General features: G+C 47.0%; 1 protein-coding gene across 4 annotated transcripts in view; it reads left to right on the top strand.

The window, feature by feature from the left end:
- The window catches only part of TDP1 (tyrosyl-DNA phosphodiesterase-like protein), a 181,364-nt gene that overhangs the window by 7,101 nt on the left and 148,443 nt on the right, over positions 1-25,820 (top strand). For 3 of the 4 annotated variants that reach the window (XM_086814728.1, XM_086814729.1, XM_086814731.1), the window contains exon 2: positions 1,047-1,232. The exons of the other annotated variant lie outside the window; for it this stretch is intronic. In XM_086814728.1, the coding sequence (XP_086670854.1) occupies positions 1,047-1,232 (186 nt within the window). The remainder of the gene's footprint in view (positions 1-1,046; positions 1,233-25,820) is intronic. 4 annotated transcript variants of the gene reach the window in all.

Genomic DNA, 25,820 nt, shown 5'->3' with positions numbered 1-25,820 from the left:
TGCATACCAACGTGAACACAATTAATGCAAAAATGCAAATTCAAGGCATTTAAAGCAAGTATGCGAGCTGGCCTATGTTTTGACGGCCTTTAAATAGAATAACACTCCCGAGTCACACTGTTGGCTGCTCTTGCACTGCTCTCATGTTCTCTAGAATCCACAGCAGCTATGAGCTGGCCTATGTTTTGATGGCCTTTAAATAGAATCACACTCCCCATTCACATTGTTGGCTGCTCTTGCACTGCTCTCATGTTCTCTAGAATCCACAGCAGCTATGCATAATGCATAGCATGCAGCTTAGATTGCCTATCTCTTCATTAACACATATTCTACAACTCTTTTGTAAGCTGCCAACCAAGGGAGAAAAGACAGAACCGGATGAGTAACGGAAGCAGCCTGCAGAGCAGCAGATTCGGGCCTCAAATAGTAGCAATGAATGCGTATCAGTTGATAACTTTGTATTGTATCAGTTTATAGAGCAACTGATAGAGAGAGGATTTCAGAAGGTTTACTTGCTCTGTTCAAGCCATGTTATTTAAGTCTAGCAAGCAAATTAGTACTTATTAGATTTAGCAAGATTCATTGTAATTGTTCAGTCTAGCATTATACAATCAATAGTTGAGAAAGTAAAGTCTTCCCCTGTTATTCCTCTTTACCTCTTTTCTTATTCAACTTGACGTTGGGAGAATTTTGTTTTGTGCTTGAACAATATTTGCTTGAGCTAAATATACAGAATAGACAACTCACAAGGCACAAGGGAACATCAGTTTGTCGCCTCTCACAAGGCAATCCTCACCTCTATCGCCTCTTTGATAGAGGATTTAAAAGTGGTTTAAGTGTAATTACCTTCAAGTTTTTAGAGGATTTAAAAGTGGTTTAAGTGTAATTACCTTCAAGTTTTTAGAGGATTTAGATTGTATACCCTGGATTTATTATATTTTGGAGCTTTTTGTTTAAGTGTCATATTTATTTGCATTATGTTACGACTCTTTAAAACTCAAGCAAATAATCTTTTGTTTTATTAGATTCAGTACCTTTTTTTGCAGTTGCAAGTTGGTGTTTTAGTTCCTTTTAAAGACGTTGATGTTGTAGACTCCACAATCCAAGCCATCACTCTTTTTGAGGGATTCAATACGATCGGTCGAAATGATTTGCTAGCTGCTAGTAAACAAGTTAGTCGCAAACATATCAGCATCCATGCATCTAATGATGGACTTTTTCAAGTCACAGTGGTAAATTTTCTCAACTTATTATTAACTTCAGTCGTCTTTTGAAAAGTGTTTTGAAACCTCACAAATTTCTCGCAGGTTCCAAGTGCACAGTGCACAGCCAGGCAAAGAGGCATTGTTAACATGTTACCTTATGGGTAGTCACTCTAGGCTAAATGCATACAAGTCTTTTCTTGTATTGAAATGTCACTTGCTTACATGTAATGAAAGGGTCACCCGATGATATTGAAGTCTTTCTTTTTTGTGAGGGAAACAAGACAACAATCTGTTCATTATGGGTGCAAAGCATGGGCCTTGTTTTGTTAATACTTCTTAAATGCTGCTTTGAGATTATTTGAGCTGGACCTTTAAGATGGTCAAGTCATATACAACCAGGAAAGAAAGCCACGTAGAGTGAGCTTAAGCAAAGGGAGAGAATGAAGGAACAAGGTTGTGGGGTTTGTTCGATGATACGAAATAGTGGTGTCAACCAAAGGTCACAACCCTATAGCAAAGTGGGAGCTGTTCAGCTCACTCAAATCTAGGTTAATGATACAAAGAGATCACATATATCACTTTGGAAGGAGCAGTGGCATGGTTGACCTGCTTGGGATGTCAGTAATTTTATGAGGGGAGGATAGAGGGCGGTTGACTTTTCCTCACCTTGACTCAGTACTACCGACATGTTTCATGCTTCTCATTGCAAGGGAGACACAGCTTGTGAGATTATAGCCAACATATCTGCATGGCATGTTTGGAAGGTGACATGTCTACATGCCACTGAGACATCCCTACTTTTCTTTGTAAGTCAAGTTCAGAAGGGTCTTGATTAAAAAATCTGATGCTTGGTACCTGTCACTGCCTCGGCAGCAACTGGATTACAATTGGAATATGGGGTGTCCGCCGCTCCATGTGCTGTTCCATTTGCAGAAAGAACAATAAAGTAATGCCTTGGTAGGCCTGGAAACCGAGGGTGATTGTAAATCTGTGTTTATCTTTGTGGCAGTATCATGGGCATAGAGGGCTTCAAGAAAGCGCCTGTGTGGTAGACTATGGAGAGTCTAAGTCAATCTAGAAGAAACCTTTCTTGAGGAGACAAACATCTTCAAACTACACGATGGTTTCTGAGAGCCATGGATATACCAAGCCATGAAAGAACTGAATGAAAGAAAAATGGAAAAAAACACCAAGGTGTGTATACATCCAGATAGCAGATCATGATCCTATGATCCCTCCTCAGCCAATATCAATCTCAGGGCAGAAAAATGTCAGGCCTGAGAGAGAGAGAAAAGAAGAAGAAGATATATTAATGTCTTGCAAAAGATCCAATGGGTTGATGAGACAAAAGGTGTACAAATTGTCCATGGAATCTCATCATGGAAAAAAAAGACAACATAACAAAAAGAACTAACACTAGTCCCTAGGTTAATGTAGATATGTATGGATCATCATCGTCATCCTCATCATCGTGGATACAAAGTGGGTGTAGAGGATATGGGGGTGTGGGTGTGGAGAGGGAGCTATCTATCGATGTGTGGTAGGGGTCCATACAGGATGTCTAGCATCGGCGAGGGGTGAGGAGGGCCCCTAGATCTGCAGGGCCAAGGAGAAGGTGGGATGAGGTAGCAGCTACAGATGCCAGGTGGCCATCCTGGTATGCTTTTGTCCTCACATGGTTCACCACACAGACTACAGATCCATTTCAGTATGACCCAGACGCCCCCTACACCAGGCTCACACGTGTGGACAGGAACAAGGTGATTCGATATGACTTGCTTGCTACAGTTACACATTCGAGATATATGGATTACCCACAAGAACCCCTACCACCTAAGATGCTGTACTACAGTGACCATTTTCTGAGGCTTATAAAGCATGGATTCATACAGAGGCCAGGGTACCTAGATGTTTTCATGTCGCATGCCATGAGGAAAGCACTTGGTCAGCTCAGGGTCTCATCCCATAGGCTCAAGATTGAGATTGGCAAAGCAGCAGGGATCCCTAGAGAGAGCAGACTCTGTAGATTGTGCCATGGAGTAGAGTCTGAGGAGCATTATATTTGTCAGTGCTTGGTGTATTATGAGATCAGGGGGAGATTCCACTGCCTATTCAGAGAGGGGTTCGGGCCATTATCTCGGGTTATGGAGTATCCAGATCAGTGTTGTCTCGGACTCTTCCTGTTGGAGATCCAACGACACAAATAGTTACTATTCAGAGATCCTCGACCCCGGCACCCATCTCAGTCTACCATAACCAGTTTTTTCCACCCCACAGGAAGACACTCACATGGATGAGGCCACGACAGGGCCCACCATCTCACCCCTCCACTGGAGTTACCCTGCCTCATGCCACCACACTTCGGAGAGCCAGGCAACCTCACCCTCCTGGAGCTTGAGCACCCCAGGCTCACCAGCCCCAAATTGATGAGATCCTCCCCCTCTCTCCGCTATTGCCTAAGAGAACTATAGTGCTAGGTATGGTAACCGTGACCAATCCATGGCTAGTATCCTCTGTATGTACGTGACAGTTTGGAATAAGGCCTCTACCACTATAGGTGATGTACCAAACTCTGCTCGAATGATATGGTGAGGGACAGATGGTCTGTTGCGTATCAATCTGGATAGCATCAAAATTTGTGGACGCACTATGTGCTGCCAATCTGCCGCTGATAAGCATACATTATCGCGAGAGTGACTAGTGTATCGAAAAGCCAGCCCTCCGCCCTGGGCTCCTGGAAGTGTGGTGGCATTATCCCTCTAGGAGGGCAAGTGCAACGTATCCCTGAGATAAAGAAAGAAAGATCATAGTTGCATCCAAACTACGTTTGGATGTAATCCAAACGTTGCAAACGTTTGAAACGTTCACTAACGTTTGGAAACGTAGTGGACGTGCACTTTTGATTTTATAGGTTAAAAAACGGACGCAAGTCAACGCCTTTTTTTTTTCGCTTTTCCTTACGTGCGTGTGGCAGCCAGCCTCTGTGTGGCGCTCAAGTCTTCTCCTGTGGGCGTCTCTATGCGGTGCTCAACTCTCTCTCTCTCTCTCTCTCTCTCTCTCTCTCTCTCTCCCCCCCCCCCCCCCCCACACGCTCAAGTCTCTCTCTCTCTCTCTCCCTCCCGCAAAATTGAAACTAAAGGTCGTATAGTATTAGTAAGTGCTTTAATGTTCATTGATGAATCTTTAAGACTTCATATTTCAAAATTTTATAAGTAAACTCTAAATTTTGTATATATATATATCGGGGGTAGTGTTCACTACGTTTGGAATCTTTTCAGCACGTTTTCCAAATGTACTAAACGTATTGTTCACTACGTTTGGAACCATCTTGAGAAAGATATATTAAACGTCTACTAACGACCCAATGGGCCTATGAGACCAAAGTGATGCAATAATGTCCAGATGAGCTGCCACTTCTTGGAGACCAGATGAGTCTGAGGATGATTTCCAGTCTATTGTTCCAGCCAGACAGCCTTAGTCAGTTGTAGAGGATGAGCCCGAGGCGAGAGGTGAGCCCCAGTAGCAGCAGGAGGCTCCACGTTCTGTTCGAGTACCAAGGTGGTTGTTAGACACCCTTCGGGAGTTAGGTGTTATGGAGCTTCCTTCCAAGTGGACCACAGAGGACGGACCTCGAAGATCGCACAGAGTTCGTGACGCAAGCCATTCAGCAGAGCTCTTACAGGTAAACTATGCTTTGGTGTCTTGTATCATGCGAGACAAAGAGCCCACTTCCGTGAAGGAAGCTCTTTCTCAGGATACTTGGAGGAAAGCCATGCAAGTGAAACTGGATGCCATAGAGAAGAATAAAACTTGGGAGTTGGTTCCGAGGCCGTCAAAATGGTCAGTCATTGGTGTCAAGTGGGTCTTTAAGACCAAGTATACGTCTGATGGGTCGGTGGACAAGCACAAAGCCAGACTTGTGGCTAAGGGTTATGCTCAGCGGCTTGGCATCGACTATGAGGATATCTTTGCACCAATAGCGAGGATGACTACGATTTGGACCGTTCTTGCCCTTGCCTCTTCTCAGCGGTGGCCCGTATATATCAGATGGATGTAAAATCTGCGTTCCTTAATGGTGACTTGCAGGAGGAGGTGTATGTTGAGCAGCCTCCGGGCTTTAAGGTTCCAAGGTCAAAGGGGATGGTTTATAGGCTGCGGAAGGCCTTGTATGGTCTTAAGCAGGCTCCCAGGGCTTGGAATCAAAAGATTGATTCCTTCTTTCTACGGATTGGATTTTAGAGATTAGTTGCAGATCCTAACTTGTATCTCTTTTAGGAACGCGGTTTGGTGAGATGACCGATGTGTGAAGATTTTTGAAAACCCCAAACTCGACTTGTACATGTGTACATGAGTGATGTTCCGTATTGTGGTAAAGTCATGGGAGCACTCATTGACTCAGTGTGGGCGTCATGGATGTGTGGTTATATGTGGTAATCAAGCTTTAGGCTTTGATGGAAGTGTATGTGCAAGGAAAATGATGAGATCTTGGAAGCATAGACTTGTCCAGAGCGTGGTCTGCTGGAGATGGTGTCAATCATTCGGTTGCTCTGTATGTGTGCGTGTCCCAAAAATAAAATGGGTACTTGTAAATTGTATTCGAAAATGTGCAAGTGCATGGGGGCAATTAGTTGTTGGGGGTGCCAATTTAATGTGTGTATGAGGGGTGAAAATATCCAAGATTAAAGGGAAGCATGTGGAAGGGTGATGTGGCTGTGCATGGCTACGTGTGTGCATGAGCTGGTTCTGGAAGGGGAAGGAAAAAGAAAGTGATGGACGTGTGCATGACGGGGGAGAGATGGCGCAGGGAGCATTCGACGGAAGGGAGGATGCCGATTTGGGCCAGGGGTGGCGGTTTTTTGCAAAACGAGGGGGCGGTACCCACGAAGGCAAAAAAAGGAGGAGGAGTGTGATGGAGTGGGCGAGCGCAGGAGCGTGAGCTGCTGTGGGCTGGAACGAAGGACGACGCAGGAGCAGAAGAAAGAGAGCATGGGCTGTAAGAGTTTTGTAGGGACACAGGAGCTTAGAGCAGGAACGGAGGAGCTGAAGCAGCGTGATGCAGCCTGAAGGTCGTCGTTGAATCCGATCATGATGAGAAGGTGTTACGTAGGTCCTGGCTGTTCGTGTGACTGAATGAAGAGAGTCAAGATTTGTTTCGTTGGAATTGTGACATGAGGACCTTCTGTGATGCGATGGTTGTAGGGCTGACTGCTCGTGATATTCTATGAACCAGCTGGAGTATTGACTGATTTTTGTTTCTGTTTGTGGGTGGCTTGTTCCGTGATGAGGAGCATGTTGCCTAGTGGCTGGAAGTCTGTGATTGTGGGTGAAGATAACTATTGTGAGTGAAACACCGTGTTGAGGTGTGTCGCTCGTCGCAGATGTGGGATGTATTCGAGGTGAGCCGAGTTCGTTGGTGTTCTGGGTGTGTTTGTATCAATGTGTGGAAGTGTGACACTCTATAAAGGCATATATAGCTATACCGCTTCCGTGTCATCACTTTTTGGTGCCTCCACTGAGGAAGAAATTTCCTTCGGTTCGTGAAAGAAGACAAGGGTTTGTGTGAAGAAAGATTGAAGAGATGGCTCAGGACTTTCTAGAGTATTGGGGATTACCGCATGAAAGTGCATTTAAATTTCTGGAAAAGATGGAATTTACAGCTTTGATGAAAGACAGGGCAACCCCGGAGATCCTCTCTCAGATTTTGACTTATTGCTTACAGGGTGATGCAAAAGCATGGCTACAGATGTTTGTGACTACACACACGAATGCTCATCAACAGGACCCTGAATATCGTGTAGCTAGAGCTGCATTTTTGGCACAATTTACCTGTGTAAAAAGTCCGAATGATGTGTGGAAAGAGTTGTGTAAAATTCAGCAAAAGGATGGACAGGATGTGGATCAGTACTTGATTGAGTTTGGTAGACTGTGGAGTCTATGGTGTGAGGCTTTGATTCCTGAAGTACCCCCGCAGATGATAAAGAGAGACCGGTTTGTGGCTGGTCTGGAGGCTACCCTCCGTCTGAAGGTGGAGCTGAAAGATCTGGATAGCTTTGAGGAGGCTGTCAGAGTTGCTCGTGAGAAGGAGTGGTAGGTGAGCGTCTGAGGCAGTTGGGAATACAGGAAGAACCGAAGAAGTATGTGAATGTTCCAGAGATGGTGAATGTACATCCTGAGAAAGAAACTATAGCAATTCCTGAACAGGAGGATACTTTGAAGAGAGACATTCATGATGCAGTGGAGCTCATGAAGTCTTTAAGCTTGAATTGGATAGAGTCTGCAGGAAGAGGAAGAGGCATAGGTGTTATGGGAAGGAAGACTGATGCATCATCTGCTTCTGAAGGAAATTCAGCAGATATTGGAAGAGGGAGAGGGTATCCGAGTAATGTGCAATGCTGGAATTGTGGTGAGTGGGGTCATATCAGTCTGCAATGTGAGAAACCAGCCAAAGCTAATGGTGGTATGTATCAGTTGTCTATAGGAAAGAATGATAGGGTGATTGATCCTAGTATGCAGATGAAGGATGCAATTCAGCCCAATGTTCATGAAATCCGTAAGGTCACATTTGTAGACCAGGATATGGGACAGATTAACCTGTTGGAAATGGAGAAGGGTAAGGTTTTTGGAATCAGCCCTGAAGAGTTTTCAGAAGATGAGGAGGAGGAGGATGGAAGTATTGATGATGTGCAGCCAGTTATGATTCAGCCTATGATTAGGGAAGAGATGAAGACTCCACTGTGCTATCTACCATGTGAACAGTTTACTATTTTTTCCTTGCATGTTATCAGGGATGAGGATAAGGATTCCTGTATGTCTGTTTGTCATGATTTTAATGTGGAAGAGGCTGCTGGTCATACTATTAAACAGGCTGAAACTGATTATGAACTTGTTGATTGTACTTCTGACTCTTGGCAGAGAAATCCTGATATGTTGTTTAAGAACATTATTGATGATGCTGTAGATTGTGAAAGTGATGTTAATGCTGAGGAACCTGATGTGTTTGAGTATGGAAATGACTTGGATGATCTCTTTGATTCAGAAATGAGTAATAACTTGCATGTGCCAGTACTTCAGCCAGTCAAGATAGAATGTGATGATCAAAATGTTACTAATGAAGATTCTATGGATGAAGTACATATTGATGATCCGGGTGATGAGTTGGATATTGTAGCTTGTGAGAATTTGGATGATGAACTGAACTGTATTCTTGATAATGCATTGGATGATCTGTTGGAATTGGCTTCCTTGGAGAAGATAACAGATACTTGCATACCAGTTGTGCAGGAAGGGAGTGATGGTGTGATTGATGATGAGTTAGGTGCTATTTTGGATGATGACGTGATAGATTTTGCATGTGCGGTTGTTGATCATAAGGTGTGTGTTTCTTGTCATGCCCAAGAGAATGAGTCAGTTGTCAGTAGTGAGAATGCATATGAGGTTATTGTTGTTGGTCAAGGGGACCAAGATGCTTTGCCTGGCAGTTTAGGAAGCTTAGACTTGGTAGAGATGCCTGTGCAAGATGTCGAGAATCTTGAAGGATCACCAATGGTCTTGAAGCTGGAGAAACTACAGGGAAGTGGCAATGATGAGTCTACAGTGCATGAAGTTGCTATGTTTGATGTTGATGGGCTGAAGGAAAATGAGTTTATGGTGGATACACCTCATGTTGATGCTTAACATATGGATGAGTGGTTTGGCTATAGTCTTAGTTTGGCAGTTTGTCCAGAGGAAGAGTTGGAAACCAATGATGTAGGTTGCAAATTGGATGACCATGAGATGGAAGTTGATGATCAGATGTTTGTTAATTCAGTATATGATCATGAGTGGGATTCAGATGTGTTAGAGAGGAGTAGAGGTGAGGAATGGTTATTTCCATCACAAGACTATGTAAGCTGGTATGGAGGAGGAAATGCAATAGTATATATTGATGATGCCATATATAAAGAACCCAGGGGGTTGCTGAAAATGGAAGATCATGACAGAATGTATCAATGGTTATTTGACAGAGGAAAATGCTTGAAGAATTGGAAGGTGTATGCACCGAGATTTCTGTTTGATCCAAGAGGATAAATAGTCTCTGTTTGTACAGCTGCTGGACATGAATGTCATAGCAGAAGAGTGGGGTTGGGAGCACTCATTGACTCAGTGTGGGCGTCATGGATGTGTGGTTATATGTGGCAATCAAGCTTTAGGCTTTGATGAAAGTGTATGTGCAAGGAAAATGATGAGATCTTGGAAGCATAGACTTGTCCAGAGCGTGGTCTGCTGGAGATGGTGTCAATCATTCGGTTGCTCTGTATGTGTGCGTGTCCCAAAAATAAAATGGGTACTCGTAAATTGTATTCGAAAATGTGCAAGTGCATGGGGGCAATTAGTTGTTGGGGGTGCCAATTTAATGTGTGTATGAGGGGTGAAAATATCCAAGATTAAAGGGAAGCATGTGGAAGGGTGATGTGGCTGTGCATGGCTACGTGTGTGCATGAGTTGGTTCTGGAAGGGAAAGGAAAAAGAAAGTGATGGACGTGTGCATGACGGGGGAGAGATGGCGCAGGGAGCATTCGACGGAAGGGAGGATGCCGATTTGGGCCAGGGGTGGCGGGTTTTTGCAAAACGAGGGGGCAGTACCCACGAAGGCAAAAAAAGGAGGAGGAGTGTGATGGAGTGGGAAGAGACTCGAGCGCAGGAGCGTGAGTTGCTGTGGGCTGGAACGAAGGACGACGCAGGAGCAGAAGAAAGAGAGCATGGGCTGTAAGAGTTTTGTAGGGACACAGGAGCTTAGAGCAGGAACGGAGGAGCTGAAGCAGCGTGATGCAGCCTGAAGGTCGTCGTTGAATTCGATCATGATGAGAAGGTGTTACGTAGGTCCTAGCTGTTCGTGTGACTGAATGAAGAGAGTCAAGATTTGTTTTGTTGGAATTGTGACATGAGAACCTTCTGTGATGTGATGGTTGTAGGGCTGACTGCTCGTGATATTCTATGAACCAGCTGGAGTATTGACTGATTTTTGTTTCGGTTTGTGGGTGGCTTGTTCCGTGAGGACGAGGAGCATGTTGCCTAGTGGCTGGAAGTCTGTGATTGTGGGTGAAGATAACTATTGTGAGTGAAACACCGTGTTGAGGTGTGTCGCTCGCAGATGTGGGATGTATGCGAGGTGAGCTGAGCTCATTGGTGTTCTAGGTGTGTTTGTATCAATGTGTGGAAGTGTGACACTCTATAAAGGCATATATAGCTATACCGCTTCCGTGTCATCACCGACTTAGGCTTACTCCACTTCTTCTTGGGATTGGAGATTTGGCAGACCCAGAGGGGGTTCTTTGTCTCTGAGCAGCGGTATGTTCATGAGTTGCTTGAGGCCTGTGGGATGGAGAACTGCAAGTCTATCACGTCACCGATGGACCCGAACACGAAGCTTACATTGAGCGATCCTTGTGAGGAGGTTAATACCTCTATGTATCGGAAGCTCATTGGTTCATTGATTTGGTTGTTGAACACCAGATTGGACTTGAGTTTTCTCATGGGGCGGTTGAGCTCATTCATGCAGACGCCTTTGAAGACTCATTGGGACGTAGGATTGTGTCTTGCGGTATTTGCAGGGTACGAAGGATCTTGGACTCTTCTATGACACTAGAGGGGGAACGATGGATGGAGTCCGACTCCAAGGCTGGAGTGACTCAGATTTGGGAGAAGATCCAGACACGAGGAGATCTACATCAGGCTATGGTTTTACCCCCGGCTCAAGAGCTATTTCATGGAGCAGCAACAAGAGGCAGCCAACTATTGCCGTGTCGTCTACAGAGGCAGAGTACCGGGCTGCTTGTGGTGCTGCTTGCGAGGTTGTGTGGCTGCGGAGGTTGCTTGGCGAGATTGGGTTTCCACAGAAAGAGCCCACGGTCATCTAGTGCGATAACCAGAGATGTATCGCTATTGCTCGGAACCCGGTCTTCCATGCCCAAACCAAGCACTTAGAGATACAATATCACTTTGTTCGTGAGAAGATCTTGGCTGGTGACATCTTGCTTGTTTATTATTCGCGACGGAGGACAATGTGGCAGACCTCTTCACGAAGTCTCTACCTCAAGCTATGCTCCGGCAGCAGTCCGCCTCACTGGGGTTGGTTCCACATTCAAGAGCTGAGAGGGGGTGTTAGTAGTCATCTCTTGGCTGTATATTATACACTAGGGTCTCTGTTGTGGGGGTGTGCCCGCCCATTTTAGGTGTTCCCCATTTTTCCTCATTTTTCCATTTTTTGCTAGCTGTGGGAGGGCTGTCGGCTGTGTCTACTGCTGGCTGACTGGACTGGTGCTACCCGACTTCTTCCTTAGTACTGGCTGACTGATTTGTTTGCTGGTCGTGAGAATCTCTGGTTGGTGTCGGCTGTTTTTGGGCTGACCGACCAACAGCCTGGGGCCATATATATCGGCGCTACCCCCCACACCTTTTGGTACATTGTGTATCGGATCTTGTGTACAGAGAAGAGTTTCTACAACTTCTCTCTCTCTCTCTCTCTATTCTGCGTTTTGCTTTCTACAGCAGTTGTCTTTCATTTCCATTGTGCATTTTGACAAAATCTTGGCCAAGGTGTGACCAATCATGATAGTCTTGTAGTTGCTGGGGTCCATGGGGTCACCTGCTTTTAAGATAGTCTTGTAGTTGCTGGGGTCCATGGGGTCACCTGCTTTTAAGATAGGTCCATGGGGTCACCTGCTTTTAAGATAGGTACAATAGTATTCGATGACGAGCTGGTGGCGAAGCCCTCACATAGAGCCCTGTTAAACATGTGAACCAGTAAAGGGGCTAGCATGTCCCTAGCATGAGGGAAATGCTTGGTGAGGAGTCCATCATGTCTTGTGCTCTCCGAGTCTGCATCTTGTCAATAGCATCTCTCACCATGCTCAGGTGAAAGAAGGAAAAGTGTGGGGATGAGGTTCGGGTGGATGGGGGAGAGGTGGTTGCTCGGGGGCATGGTAGAGAGAGGTAGCATAGGTGTGCCAGGTGCTGGGTGAAGTAATCGGAGTCGGCAGGGGTGATGAATCATGATCTTGGAAGATCCTCCAGGCCTCCTTATAGTCCCTCCCAAGAAATAGCTAATATAGCTTCCTCGTCGTACCAGCTATTCTGTGGGACAGTCCCTCTTGGTAATGTAGGGGAGGCTCTAGAGTGCGGGAAGGCGGCTGCAGCGGATGTATGGAGGGTGGCTGCGAGTTGTGTGGTAAGCTCATCAAGTAGGATGTGGGGGTCGAGGTCAGAGAGGATGCGGTAGACGTGATCAGAATAGATGGAAGAGGTCTCTCTGGTGAAGTGGTATCTTGGGCGGTGATGGGGCAAAGAAGGTGGTTGTGTGGTGTATCGGCATGTGAGGGAGAACGCCAGGCATGCATGGTCGGCTGCAACACCGATGGGGCGAGGCGAGATACTCTGGAATGAGTGGGATCAGAGAGAGGGATCCCATTAGATAGTCCACTGTACTGGCTCCATGTGCAAAGGGGTAGGAGGTGAAGGAGTTGGATCCAAGCCATTTGGCTAGGCCATTATAAATGGCTGACCTATGAGCCCTGCCGAGGGCTAAGAGATACTCTCCATAGTCTGTGCAGGCTGCTGTATCCTCTGATGTCCGCTCCACTGAAAGAAAAAGTAAAATGAAAACATCAGACAGTACATGTGATCAACAGATGATCCTATGTAGAGTGATTATGCTGTGATCAACTAACGACGATACCCGCCTCGGCCAGAACCGATTTGATGGTGAAGTGAATGTCAAGCCTCTATGATGGGAGCGTGTCATGTTGGCGGAGAACCTCACGAATCTGTCTCTATGTGGTGGAGGGTCCTGATGCTTTGGGTCCGGGACGTCTGGCTCGCAGAATGGATTGAGCTCTCTCGCTAAGAACTCCTCTGGGGCGTGGAGCTGGAACGTGGGTACGGGTGGTGGGCTGAGATGTCGTAGTAACTGTTGTGGCCAATGGATTCTGATGTGGATGTGTGTACCACAAAGAAATCTGTGATGGCTCTCTGTGAGGTGTCCTGTTCAGAGTTGGGGCTGTATCTCAGCATGCTGCCTCAACACTACATCCCTACGTCATCTGAGCTCCATCAAGTACATGCCCAAGCACCTCTGATCCTCAAACTGTATCACCCGTGTGAGTTGTCCGAATCCCTCTCAGAAAAGGCAGTGGAATCTTCCTTGTATCTCATAGTAAGCCGGGCAATTGAACATATAATGGGCCTCATCCTCTACTGCTCCTATGATGCATATTGTGCATGTCCTCTCCTCAGCTCTGCCAGTCTCTACTTTGAGGCGGTGGAAGGATACCCTAAGCTGGCCGATCGTGATACACATAGCATGTGACGTGTATCTGTATGTATGCCGGGATCTCAAAGAATCCATCCTGAGAGAGTCTCAAGAAGTGATCTCTGTAGAACTCACACTTCTTACCAATCTCTGATGGAGACACCCAGAGAGAGAGAGAGAGAGAGAGAGAGAGAGAGAGAGAGAGAGAGAGAGAAATGAAATGAAATGATATATTAACGTCTTCAGAAGGCCAAAATGACCTATGAGACCAAAAAGGTTACAACAATTGGTGGATCTGATACAATGTCTGTGTAAGAAAAGCTAAAAACAACTAAATAACTAACTGAAACTGAAACAACTATGAGGAAAAGTACGGTACTAGGAGCTCCTAATGGATAACATCTGGGAGGAAAACTCCAGCAACAAAGGTAAGCATCATACACATCACTATCCAAAGATGTCTCTCGTCGGTCGATGGCGGATATCCTCAATGTCCTCCATGGTGAATACTTTGATTGGACGTCTCCCATGCCGTGCTAGTATGGTCCTGATCCTCTGTTGTAGTCTCCGTCGATGTCGAGATGGGCCTCTCATCTTGGGGCGCCTGGACCGCCCTAGCTCTATAGCCCGATCAATCAGTGTACCTTCGGTGCGGCTATACTCTGGGGCTATCTGCAATGCCTGCTGGCCTGACTGCTCAATCTCTGGTCAAAAGAAGTCTGTAATCTGCCTCTGTAGGTGTCTCTCCCTCTCTGATCCCCTCCCTCTCAAGAGACCCTCAATATGTCTACGAAGCTCTAGCAAGTATAATCCGAGGCATCTCTGATCCTGGTATCTGAGAGAGAGAGAGAGAGAGAGAGAGAGAGAGAGAGAGAGAGAGAGAGAGAGAGATTAAGCGTCTACTAAAGACCCAATGGGCGTATGAGACCAAAGTGGTTCAATAATGTCCATGGCATATCTCATCATGGAATGGAAAATAAAACAGAAAGAAAACATAAACATAGCTATCTCACTGGGGTGATACAAAACTGTCCATGGAAACTCATAGAGAGAAAGAAAGAAAGTTGTATTAACGTCTTCAAAAGGCCAAAATGAGCTATGAGACCAAAAGGTTACATCATATCCATGAGGTACATCATCCTGGGTACAAAAATTAGTAATAAAGAAAGATAACAAAAATTTGGAACTTTAAAATCTGATCTAGGTACATGAGCAGAGAGCTCTCATATCACCCTAATACATCCCTCATGGGCCGTTGTGACATGGTGCTCAAGGTGGTAAAACTGAGCTGGCGCTGCGATGATGGGAGATGATGGCCCGGATCCTCCTGTGGTGGTGTGGCCGAGGGCGAGGGCCATGGGGTCTGGGGCATCGAGCTCTGCATAACTCAGTGGCTCTGTCGAGTGTCACACCTCTTGGCCGAGCTCCTACACTAGCCTGTGGTCTGGGTATGATGGGTGGATCGGCCCTCGGAGTCCTGGTATGGAAGAAGCTGGTGAGAGCTCTCTGTTGTGCTGGTCCTTGAGCAAGTACAGCTAATCTAGATCTCACTAAGGACTCCCTGTGTCTACGGAGCTCTAGAAGACAAAGTCCCAGGCATCTCTGATCCGGGAAGTCCATGGTCCTAGAAAGTGGTCTGAACCCAGCTCGGAAGAGGCAGTGGAACCTCCCCCGAATCTCATAGTATACAAGGCATCGGCATATGTAATGGTCCTCTGTCTCGGGCTCTGTGTGACAGAGCTGGCATATCCTGTCCTCTGGTGCGGCCGCCCTAGGTCCATATCTGGCAGTCTCCACTCTCAGCTGGTGGGACGAGGTGCAGATCTAGCCGATCGCACATCTCACCCCAAAGGATAGGTGTATGTCCATGTAGCATGGATGAATGATGAACCCATCCTCTGTCAGGCATAGGAGGTGATCTCTGTAGAAGGCCATCTTCGTCCCCAGTGGACGACTAGGTGAATTCCATGTCCTTTGAGTATCCAGTCTGACAATGTCCTTCCTGATAACCCTGTTCCGCTCTGTGCAGCTGAGAGCAAATGACGGGGCCTCTATGTTGTACTGGAAGGGGGGGAGTGCCTCCATCTGCATACCGTGCATGTCAAACCAAGTGCCTACTTGTGCATATTAGCACTCTGTATGTCCCTCGAGTGTCAACTGTCTCGAGGACTCTAGGGCTAGCTGGGGGTATCTATCAAGTGGAAGCTCCCATAGCGTATGCCAATATGTCATTGTCCGGGATAGAGTCTCTGTCACTATTGGTGCAGCCCCCATCCTTGCCCGCACAATCTCATGTGGCACTGATTGCTTACTCCTAATCATGCGTGAGATCATCACCACTAGGGGCCTCTCCACCGGCTTCCACCCATCATATACCTCCTCTGTATCTGTCTCGGTCGGCTCTCTCCTCTGTCTCCTCTTCTGGTATAAGCTAGGACCCCAGATGGGGGCACCATACAGTAGTGCAGGTGTAACTAGAGTATCAAATAGCCAAAGCTTCGTCCTCAGCTCGTGAAACTGTATCTGTGAGCATTGCCTCTCTAGTGAGCCAAGGGTTGCATATCCCCTCATCAATCTAGCGTCGGCCTCCTTCCGCATCGAGAACTGAGGTCCAACAAAAGTGATTCCAAGGTATACATATGAGGTAACATACTCCATAGGCTCTCCACTGTAGATCTACTTATCCACTGTGAGGAGGTGTTAAAGATCACGACCTTGGTCTTTGCAAGGTTCACAGTAAGGTCCGGGCCCGCAAAAGGCCCGTAATGCATCCAAATGCCTTTGCAGCCCTTTTGGTGAATCAGAAATAAGAACAATATCATCTGCATTCAAGAGGATCGATATCAGGACTCCTGCCAAATGTGCTCCTGGTCCTCCTTGTGTGTCTATGTAATCCGAGAGAGAGAGAGAGAGAGAGAGAGAGAGAGAGAGAGAGAGAGAGAGAGAGAGAAGCGTCTACTAAAGACCCAATGGGCCTATGAGACCAAAGTGATACAATAATGTCCATGGCATATCTCATCATGGAATGGAAAATAAAACAAAACAAAGACATAAACATAGCTATCTCATTGGGGTGATACAAAACGGTCCATGGAAACTCATCATGGAATACTAAGAACATAGAAACATGAGAGCAACATCAGCTCCGAGTAGATGGTATACCACTCTCCAAAATATCAAGCATGGGGCTAATGAGTATGGCCGAGAGGTCTCCCTCAGCTATGTCACGTGGAAAGGTAGCTCGATGGCGGTGGAGCATGTCCTGGATCTAGAGCTGGTGAGGTGAGAGAGAGAGAGAGAGAGAGAGAGAGAGAGAGAGAAAGAAAGAAAGAAAGAAAACTATATTAACGTCCTTTAGAGGCCACATTTGACCTATAGGACTAATCAGATACATCCATGTGATTACATTCCAGTTCGGGGGCAACAAAATGAAAATAGAGATAAAACTAAAAATAGTTCAAATTCCCTACATGATCGTAGGAGAATCCTAGATAACATGAAGGATTTCTCTAGCAGCTACTCTTCATTACTACCATGTTTGGTTGTCCTGAAATCTGCAATAACAGCTCTACCTCTACGCTAGACTGCCCATTTTCCTTGTTTCCTTGCTTCGTATACTTTATTGAGTTCTTGTTTCCTGTTTTTTAGTTGAGTGGCTGTGAGTTCATCCGCCATCCACACCTTCGCTCCCTTAAGTGACCTTGTTTGCTTCATGACTTTAATTTTGTCTTTCATATCTGCGTACCTCAAAACCACATGTTTTCCTTTGATTGCCACTGAGGGATCTCCAATGTCGATGAAAGGGATAGCTCTGCACAACTTTCTTTGTAGAATCTCGCATTCCGGGACATAAGTATCATTCGCAATCTCCTCGTCCTCCAATACCTCCACCTGTTCCCAACCCTCTGACAAACCACCCACCCTAATTTCTTTTGCAATCCATTGCTGCTCGTTCTCTTCATTAATCTGTGATATTACTTCTTTAATGAGAATTTCTTTAGGCTGTGGATCAAGTAAATTTACCTGTGTGATTTCCTCCCTGTTTTCTTTTTCGTGTTGTTGTTCCTTAATGTGTTTCTCCAGGTGAAAGATGTTGTTTTGTCTGATGTAGTTTATTTTGCAAGGCTGAATTTGTTTGCTGAAGATGTTGAATCATGCTCAGGAGGTACCGCTCCCATGGTGATGGTTTTTCATTGGGTTTGGTAGGAGGAGAGATAAGGGTTTCGGAGAAGGTTTTCTTGCTGGCCATGTCAAACTGCTGGACTGTTTGAGAGGTTGCTCTTCACGAACCCCACCCCCATGAGGTGCAAGCCCTTACCTGCCTGGAGGTGGGTTACAACCCTACCCTACAACTAAGGTGAGAAATGAAATGAAATGTTATATTAACGTCTTCAAAAGGCCATAATGACCTATGAGACCAAAAGTTACATCATGGTGGATCTGATACAATGTCTGGATAAAAAAACCCAGAAAATGAAAAATAAAGATGATACTACTGGCACCTAGAAAATGAAACTGGAACTGGAAGGTACACTATGGAGGTACCTCCATCTCATAATATGTGCCGCATCGGACACTGGCGGATCTCCTCAATATCCTCTGTGGTCAGCACCCTGACTGGGTGTCTCGCATGCCTCGCAAGAATAATCCGAAACTGCCGCTGCAACCTCCGTCTATGCTGGGATGCCCTCCTCCGTAGTCGTGGGCGTCTGGACCACCCAAGCTCAATCGCACGATCAATCAGTGTACCCCTGGTGTGGGCGGTATCCATGTCCTGCTGCTGCTGTTCAAGGGAGAGGGGAAAGAGGGGAAGACTGCTGTTCAAGGGAGTGGGAAGGAGAAGAAGGGAAAGGAGGAGGGAAAAGAGAGAGAAGAGGAAATGCAGAGGAAAAAGGATGGGAAAAAGAGAGAAGAAGAGAGTAAAGAAGGAGAAGAGAGAGAGTGAGAGAAGATGAAAAGGAAGGAGAAGAAAGAGGAGAGAAAAAGCAGAGGAGAGAGAAGAGAGCGTTGGCTAGAGAAAGAGCAGCATGGGCAGATTTTGGAAGTACATGCGATTTGGAGCACGGGCAATTTGGAAGCTATATTAACATCTACAAAAGGCCAAAATGACCTGTAAGACCAAAAGATTACATCATGTCCATGGACAACATCATCATGGGTACTAAAAATAAAAGAAAGGAATACGAGCTGAAATGCCAAAACTGATCCCAATACAAAGAGTGTCAAGCTCTCACATCACCCTAAAATATATGTTGCAGCATGGTACCCAATGTAGTAAAGCTGAGCCGGCAGGAGAAAGTCCTGTGGTGGTGGGAAATGATGGCTCTGATCCTGCTGTGGTGACGTGATCATGGGCTGGGGTGTTGGGCTCTGCATAGCTTGATGGCTCAGTTGGGTCACTTCTCTCGGCTGGGCTCCTGTATCAACCTAGAGGTTGAGTAGAGTGTAGTGGGTGGATTTTCTCTGAGAGCTCTAGTCTGGAAGAAGGTAGTGAGAGCTCTCTGTGCTGGTTCTCGGGTGGGTGTAGCTGGTTCGGGCCGCAATAAGGACTCCTTGTGTTTGCGGAGCTCGAGAAGGAAGAGCCCCATGCATCCCTGGTGTGGGAAATCCTTGATCTTGGAAAGTGGTCCAAATCCGTCTTGAAAGAGGCAGTGGAACCTCCCCTCAATCTCATAGTATATGGGCATTGGCATATATAGCGGGCCTTTGTCTCAGCCTTTGTATGACAAAGATGGCATATCGTGTCCTCTGGTGCAGCTGCCCTTAGCCCATATCTGGCTGTCTCCACTCTCAACTGATGGGATGAGGTGTGGATCTGTCCAATCGCACATCGCACCCCAAATAACAGATGTGTGTCCATGTAGCACAAGCATATGATGAAACTATCCTCTGCCAAGCGAAGAAGATGATCTTTGTAGAAGACCATCTTCGTCCCCAGGGGCTGAACGGGTGAATGCGAGGTCCTCTGAATATCTAGTCTCACAATGTCCTTCCTGATGACCCTGTTCAGCTCTGTGCGGTTGAGAGCAAAGGAGGGGGCCTCTATGCTGTACTGAAACAAAGGGGGGAAAGTGGTGCCCCCATCTACATGCTATGTATACCAAACCAAGTGCTCACCTGTGCATATGAGCGTTGCGTGCCTCCGTCTAGTGTCAGTTGTTTCGAGGACTCTAAGGCGAGTGGGGAGTATCTATTGTCAGAGTCACGTAGCAGGAGCACACACACCACTCCAAGGCACTGAGCAACGTCGGTGGCTGGGCTCCTATCTCCCAGCCGTTGTCCCCCCCAAAAAGCACGGCCAGAGGAGATATGACAAGGTGCCACCACACCCTATATATGGCTCTTCGACTTCCCATGCTCTCGCATATTAGATAATCTGCCACAACTTCATGCGAGAACTTGAGAGTAGCTACGCAAATTGCCACCTCCAACACCCTCCTTCAATTCGGGCACCTTGATCAAATAGAGGTTAGGACCGCCCAGGACCACATAGGCCAAGCTTTGATACCATGTCAGAGTCACGTAGTAGAAGCACGCACACCACTCCAGGGCACTGAGCAACGTTGGTGGCTGGGCTCCTATCTCCTAGTTGTTGGTCCCCCCAAAAACACGACCGGAGGAGATATCTCTGACAAGGTGCCGCCACACCCTATATATGGCTCTTTGACTTCCCATGCTCTCGCATATGGGATAATCCGCCCAAGAGTAGCTATGCAAATTGCCACGTCCAACATCTATCTGGTGGGAGCTCCCATAATTTGTGCCACTATGGCACTGTCTAGAATAGAGCCTCTGTCACGATCGGTGCGGTCCCCACCTCCGCTCGCACAATCTAATGTGGCACTGAAGGCTTACTCCTAATCATGTGCGAGATCATCATCACTAGGGGCCTCTTCATCAGCTTCCACCCATCATATACCTCTTCCGTATCTGTCTCAACTGGCTCCCCGCTTGGTCTCTGCCTGTGGTACGAATTGGGACCCTAGATGGGAGCTCCATACAATAGTGCAGGTGTGACTAGTGTGTCAAGTAGCCAAAGCTTCATCCTCGGCTCATGAAACTATATCTGTGAGCACTGCCTCTCAAGTGAGCCTAGGGCTGCATAGCCACGCATCAATCTGGCTTCAGCCGCCTTCGCATAGAGAACTTTGGTCCAGCAAAAGTGATCCCAAGATATACATAAGAGGTCACATGCTCCATGGGCTACCCACTATATGTAAACTGTGGTGCTGATCTGCCTATCCACTGCGGGGAGGTATTCTATATCATAACCTTGGTCTCCCCAAGGTTCACAGTGAGGTCCTGGTCCTTGCGAAAGGCCCGTAATGCATACAAATGCCTTTGTAGCTCCTTTGGTGAGTCAGAGATAAGGACAATGTTGTCTGAATACAATAGGATAGGTATCAAGAATCCTGCCAATTGTGCTTCTAGTCCCCCCGTGTCTATCTATGTAGTTAGATATCTCATCAATGTATAACCCAAATAGAGTAGGAGATAGGTGGTGACTCAGAGCCGTGTTTCACCCTGATAGTGTTGTGTATGACCTCCGAGTCACCCCCTAGGGCCCGTGCTCGGCTAGTGGAGAGACTCGTAAAGTGTGAGGATCTCCCAAAGCATATCTGGTGGTATTCCCTTATCTTGAAGTCTCCTCATCAATTTGGCCCGTGGGACTGTGTCAAAATTCTTGCGGAAATCCACAAAGCAACAGTATATCTGATGCTCGTGAGCTCTCCCCTCCTCAATGATCCCTTATACCGTGAAGATGTGATCCAGTGTGGAATGTCCCCTCTGGAAACCTGCCTGCCCTAGTGCTCTGAGCCCCTCGGCTTTTTCGCTGAGCTCATGCTCCAAAATTGATCCATAAATCCTGGCCAATCATAATAGTGTTTATTGTAGCACATTTTGGTGCCTTTTCGCAGGGGCAAGGTGTGATAATGCCATTCCTCAGAATCACAAATGTATTTACACCGCCCGCCCAGTTTTGGAAGCATGTAGTTATTGGGTTCCATGGGGTCACTTACCTTCAGAATGGGCACAATGGTATTAGGAGACCAACTGGTGGGGAAACCCTCACATAAGGCCCTGTTAACATATGAACCAACAGTGGAGCCAACACAGCCCTTGCATGGGAGATGTGCTCGGCAAGCAGCCCATCACGATCCTGTGCTCTACCATTCTGCATCCTATCAATAGCATCTCTCACCATGCTCAAGTGGAAGGAGGAATGGGGGGGTGAAGGCTCAAGTGGGTGAGGGAGGGGTCTGGGGACGTGGTAAAGGGAGGTGGCGTAGGTATGCCATATGTTGGGTGAGGTTATCAGGGTCTGATCCTGGAAGATCCTCCAGGCCTCCTTGCAGTCCCGTCCTAGAAATAACTGCTACAGCTCCTGCTCGAGATTGTTTAGATAGGCTCGCTTCTTCCTCCGTGTGAAACGTCAGAAGATCGCTCGCTTCTGCCGGTAAGTGGTGGAGCAGCCTAGCGCAACCTCCTGCTGCCGGTGGGCACGGGTCTCGCGGCACTCATCATACTAGCTGTTCTGGGGAAGTCCCACCTGGTAGTCTGGGAGTGGCTCTGGTGTGGGAAGGCAGCTGCAACGGATGTATGAAGGGTGGCTGCGAGCTGTGTGGTAAGCTCATCAAGTTGGATGTGTGGGTTGAGGTCAGAGAGGGTGCGGAAAATGATATCCCCTAGGCTGGAAACATCATAATATCATCATAAAGTGGCAGGTATGGAGACTCCCCATGGGTGGCATATCTGGATTTGGCTACTGCAAAGTAGCACACTGCAAGGTAGATGTCTTGGGCCCTCTGCGTCGTGATCCTCACCCGCATGAACTGTGCATCCTCATCTCGTCTGACCACCTGTATCACATGCTGTAGCTCCTCTCTGTATAATATGGCCACTCCTCCTGAGCCTCTCTGCTGTGCGTGGCTTTGGGCGGTGGATGGACTCTCGTCTATATCCCCTCACCTCGGGTAGTCGGCTCCCCTGGCATTGGTTCGTCTCTGTATATATGACCATGTCACGCCCTCTAAATGTTTCCTCAAACAGCCCTGCATCTGTCCGCATAGCGCCATTGCAGTTTCAGACTACAATCTCTAGCTTGGTCTCATAGGTCGCTCACCGTCATGGAGAGCGACGCTCGGTGATAATCACCCTCCCATCTTTGTACACGGCATGGAGAGCGACGCTCGGTGATAATCACCCTCCCATCTCGGTGATAATCACCCTCCCATCTCTGTACACTGCCCACTTCCCTGCCTTCTGCTTTTCTAGTATGCACGGCATGCACTACCTCCTGTGTGCGACCTGGGCTGGTGAGAGATTAATGTCTTCAAAAGACCCAGAGGGTCTATGAGACCAAATTTTTGTTACAGCTTATCCATGATGAAGGCTGAACCATGGAAAATAGAAAACTGTGCCAAACTAGCTACATAAGCAAAAGTATCCATATGATGGTACATGGTGACAATATGTGGTCATACAGTCACACTATCCTCCTCTAGAATAGAATACAAAGCAGCCATAGCATCTCCCCTCTATGATGGGAGCTCGCCATGTTGTCAAAGGAGATCCTGGATCTGCAGTTGCCGGGTGGAGGGATGCGGCCTCTAAGATCTAGGACGTCTGGATCTCAGAAGGGATCGTGCATGCTCAGTAGTGACACCCATCGTGTCTGTGTGGTGCCCGAGGATCACATGTCCGTGTAGGCTGTTGTGGACATGGCTGGTCCTGTTGCTCCTGCTGGGCCACGATAGTTGGTGGCTGTGCCCCAAAGAAATCTGTGATGGAGGTCTGGGGGATTGGTCATACAGTCATACCACAGTGGCACCTGGTTCATGCACCACCCAGGCAGTTCAGTTCGATACGAACGGTTCCGTTCGATTCAAGTGGTTCGGTTCCAGTTCGGTTGAATCCAAGCGACCGTTTTTTTCGATTGTTTTTTTCCCCGTTTTTTGACCATTTTTCTCGCCGTTTCTTGGGCATTTTGGGGACTGTTTGAGGCTTAAGCCTTTGGCCCTTTGCTTGCAATGTGCATGATGCAAGATGCATCCTATATAATAGCCCCTCCCCCAACCCCATCCTCATCACAAGTGCTCATTGCTCGACCCTCCCCTCACAAATACTCATTGCTCAAGATCAATCCTGTCCCTCGAGCTTTCCTTCAAAGCTCAAGCCTCTCTCCCCTCTAGGCTCTCTCAAGCATCTCCCTCTTCCTCAAGCCTCCCCCTCCCTCTCCCTCTCCCTCTCCCTCCCTCTCCCTCTTCCTCAAGTCTCTCCCTCTCTCTCCCTCTTCCTAAATTTCTATGTTTTGGGTAAGTTGTAACTTCTCTAAGTTTTGCATCTGTGTATGTGTGTATAACAATATATATTTTTAAGTATTTTTAAAATGGACCGTACCTCCATCGTATTTTTATTTTCAAAATTTAGCGGTGCGTTCCGAGACCGTATTTGAACGTATCGTACCAAATCAAACTTTTCGTACCTAACAACTATGAGTCATACCATCCTCCTCGAGAATAGAATGCAAAGCAGCCATTACATCTCCCCGTGATGATGGGAGCTCGTCATGTTGCTGAATGAGATCCTGTATCTGTAGCTGCTGGGTGGAGGGATGAGGCCTTTGAGATCTGGGACGTCTAGTTCTTAGAGGGGATCATACACTACTCGTGTCGGGCCACGATAGTTAGTGACTGTGTAATAAAGAAATCTGTGATGGAGGTTTGGGTGGCGACTCGTTGACACCTCTCGGAGGAGGAGGAGAAGAAGAAGAAGAAGGTATATATTAATGTCTTGCAAAAGACCCAACTGGTCTATGAGACAAAGGTGTACAATGTGTCCATGGAATCTCATCATGAAAAAAAAGACAACATAACAAAAAAAACTCAAAACTAACTAGGTAAATGTAGATATATATGGATCATCATCGTCATCCTCATCATGGAGGATTACCAACCTCATCATCGTGGATACAAAGTGAGCGTAGAGCATACAGGGGTGTGAGTGTGGAGAGGAAGCTATCCATCGATGTGTGGTAGGGGTCCATAAAGGATGTCCAGCATCGGTGAGGGGGTGATGTGAGGGCGGCTAGATCTGTAGGGCCGAGGGGAAGCTGGGATGAGGTAGCAGCCATAGATGCTCGGTGGCAGGAGAGGATCTCATCAATCAGGGGCTGGTGAGCCTGGGATGCTCGCGGTCCAGGAGGGTGAGGAAGAGAGATTTTCTGAATGTCAAAAGACTGAAAGGGTCTATGCTACCAAAAGTAATAAATGTGATCTGTGGGTAACTGTATACCAACAAAAACATGAAAGGAGGAAAACTAGCTTTCCAAAGAACAGGCTCACATAAAGAGAAAGAAAAAAAGAAAGTTGTATTAAATGTGTACAAAAGACCATACAGGTCTATGAGACAAAAAGTTACAAAGTTGTGTTACAAAATCTGGTAGGAGATGAAGTGAAACGGATAAAAGAAAATTCGTCTACCTCAAGCCCAAAGCCCAAGGGCCTTGGGCTGTACACACATCATGTCAGCGTTGGTGTGCCATTACTATCCACATCCACATCCATATCCTCAGCTGTAAGGTAGGATACATCCACTGCTAGGGGAGGACGGTTCCGATGTCGTTGAAGTAGATTTCAGATCTGGAGCTGTGACATAGAAGGGCCTTTCCTGTGTCGGGGTCATCCTGCCCGTTGGATTTGACAAGCCCTTTTAATAGTAACTCCCCGTGGGCATGTGTTCATGATAAGGTGGTGGGTGTGCCTGGGCTGAACATCCTCCTGCATAGGGGCACACCGCCTGGTCACCTCCTGTGGTGTCTGGATAAAGTACTTGGTGAGGATTGTGTGTGATGTGTCTCGTCTTGGTCTCTGTGCTCGGCATAGCCTTTCTTGGTGGTGACGCATCTCCAAGAGAAATAGGCCTAGACATTGTTGGTCCTCATAGTCCGAGATCTTGGAGAGGGGGCCAAAAACCCCCTGCAATCTTATCGATGTAGAGGCCAAAGAGGGTGGGTGATAGCGGGCAGCCTTGCTTCACCCCTAATCTGCCCGAACTCCCCCTGCCATAGACTCATATAATGTGAGGACCCCCGGAGTCTTTTGAATAGATGAGCCTTGGGACACTATCAAATGCATTGCGGAAGTCCACAAAACAGTAATACACACGCCTGCCCCTATGCTTGGCCTCCTCAATGATAGCTCTGAGAGTGAAGATCTCCTAATTCCCGCCTGCCCCTTTTCTCATTGCCCGTGTCTCTCTACATGGTTGCTGATTTCTGCCTCCAGGACTGAACCAAAGACTTGGGCTAAGGTATGCCCAATCATGAT

This window comes from Cibotium barometz, chromosome 20 (assembly GCF_041138505.1).
Source record: "Cibotium barometz isolate CiBa-2024 chromosome 20, ASM4113850v1, whole genome shotgun sequence".
NCBI classification, from domain to species: domain Eukaryota; kingdom Viridiplantae; phylum Streptophyta; class Polypodiopsida; order Cyatheales; family Cibotiaceae; genus Cibotium; species Cibotium barometz.
This window is presented reverse-complemented; position numbering and strand designations above follow the sequence as displayed.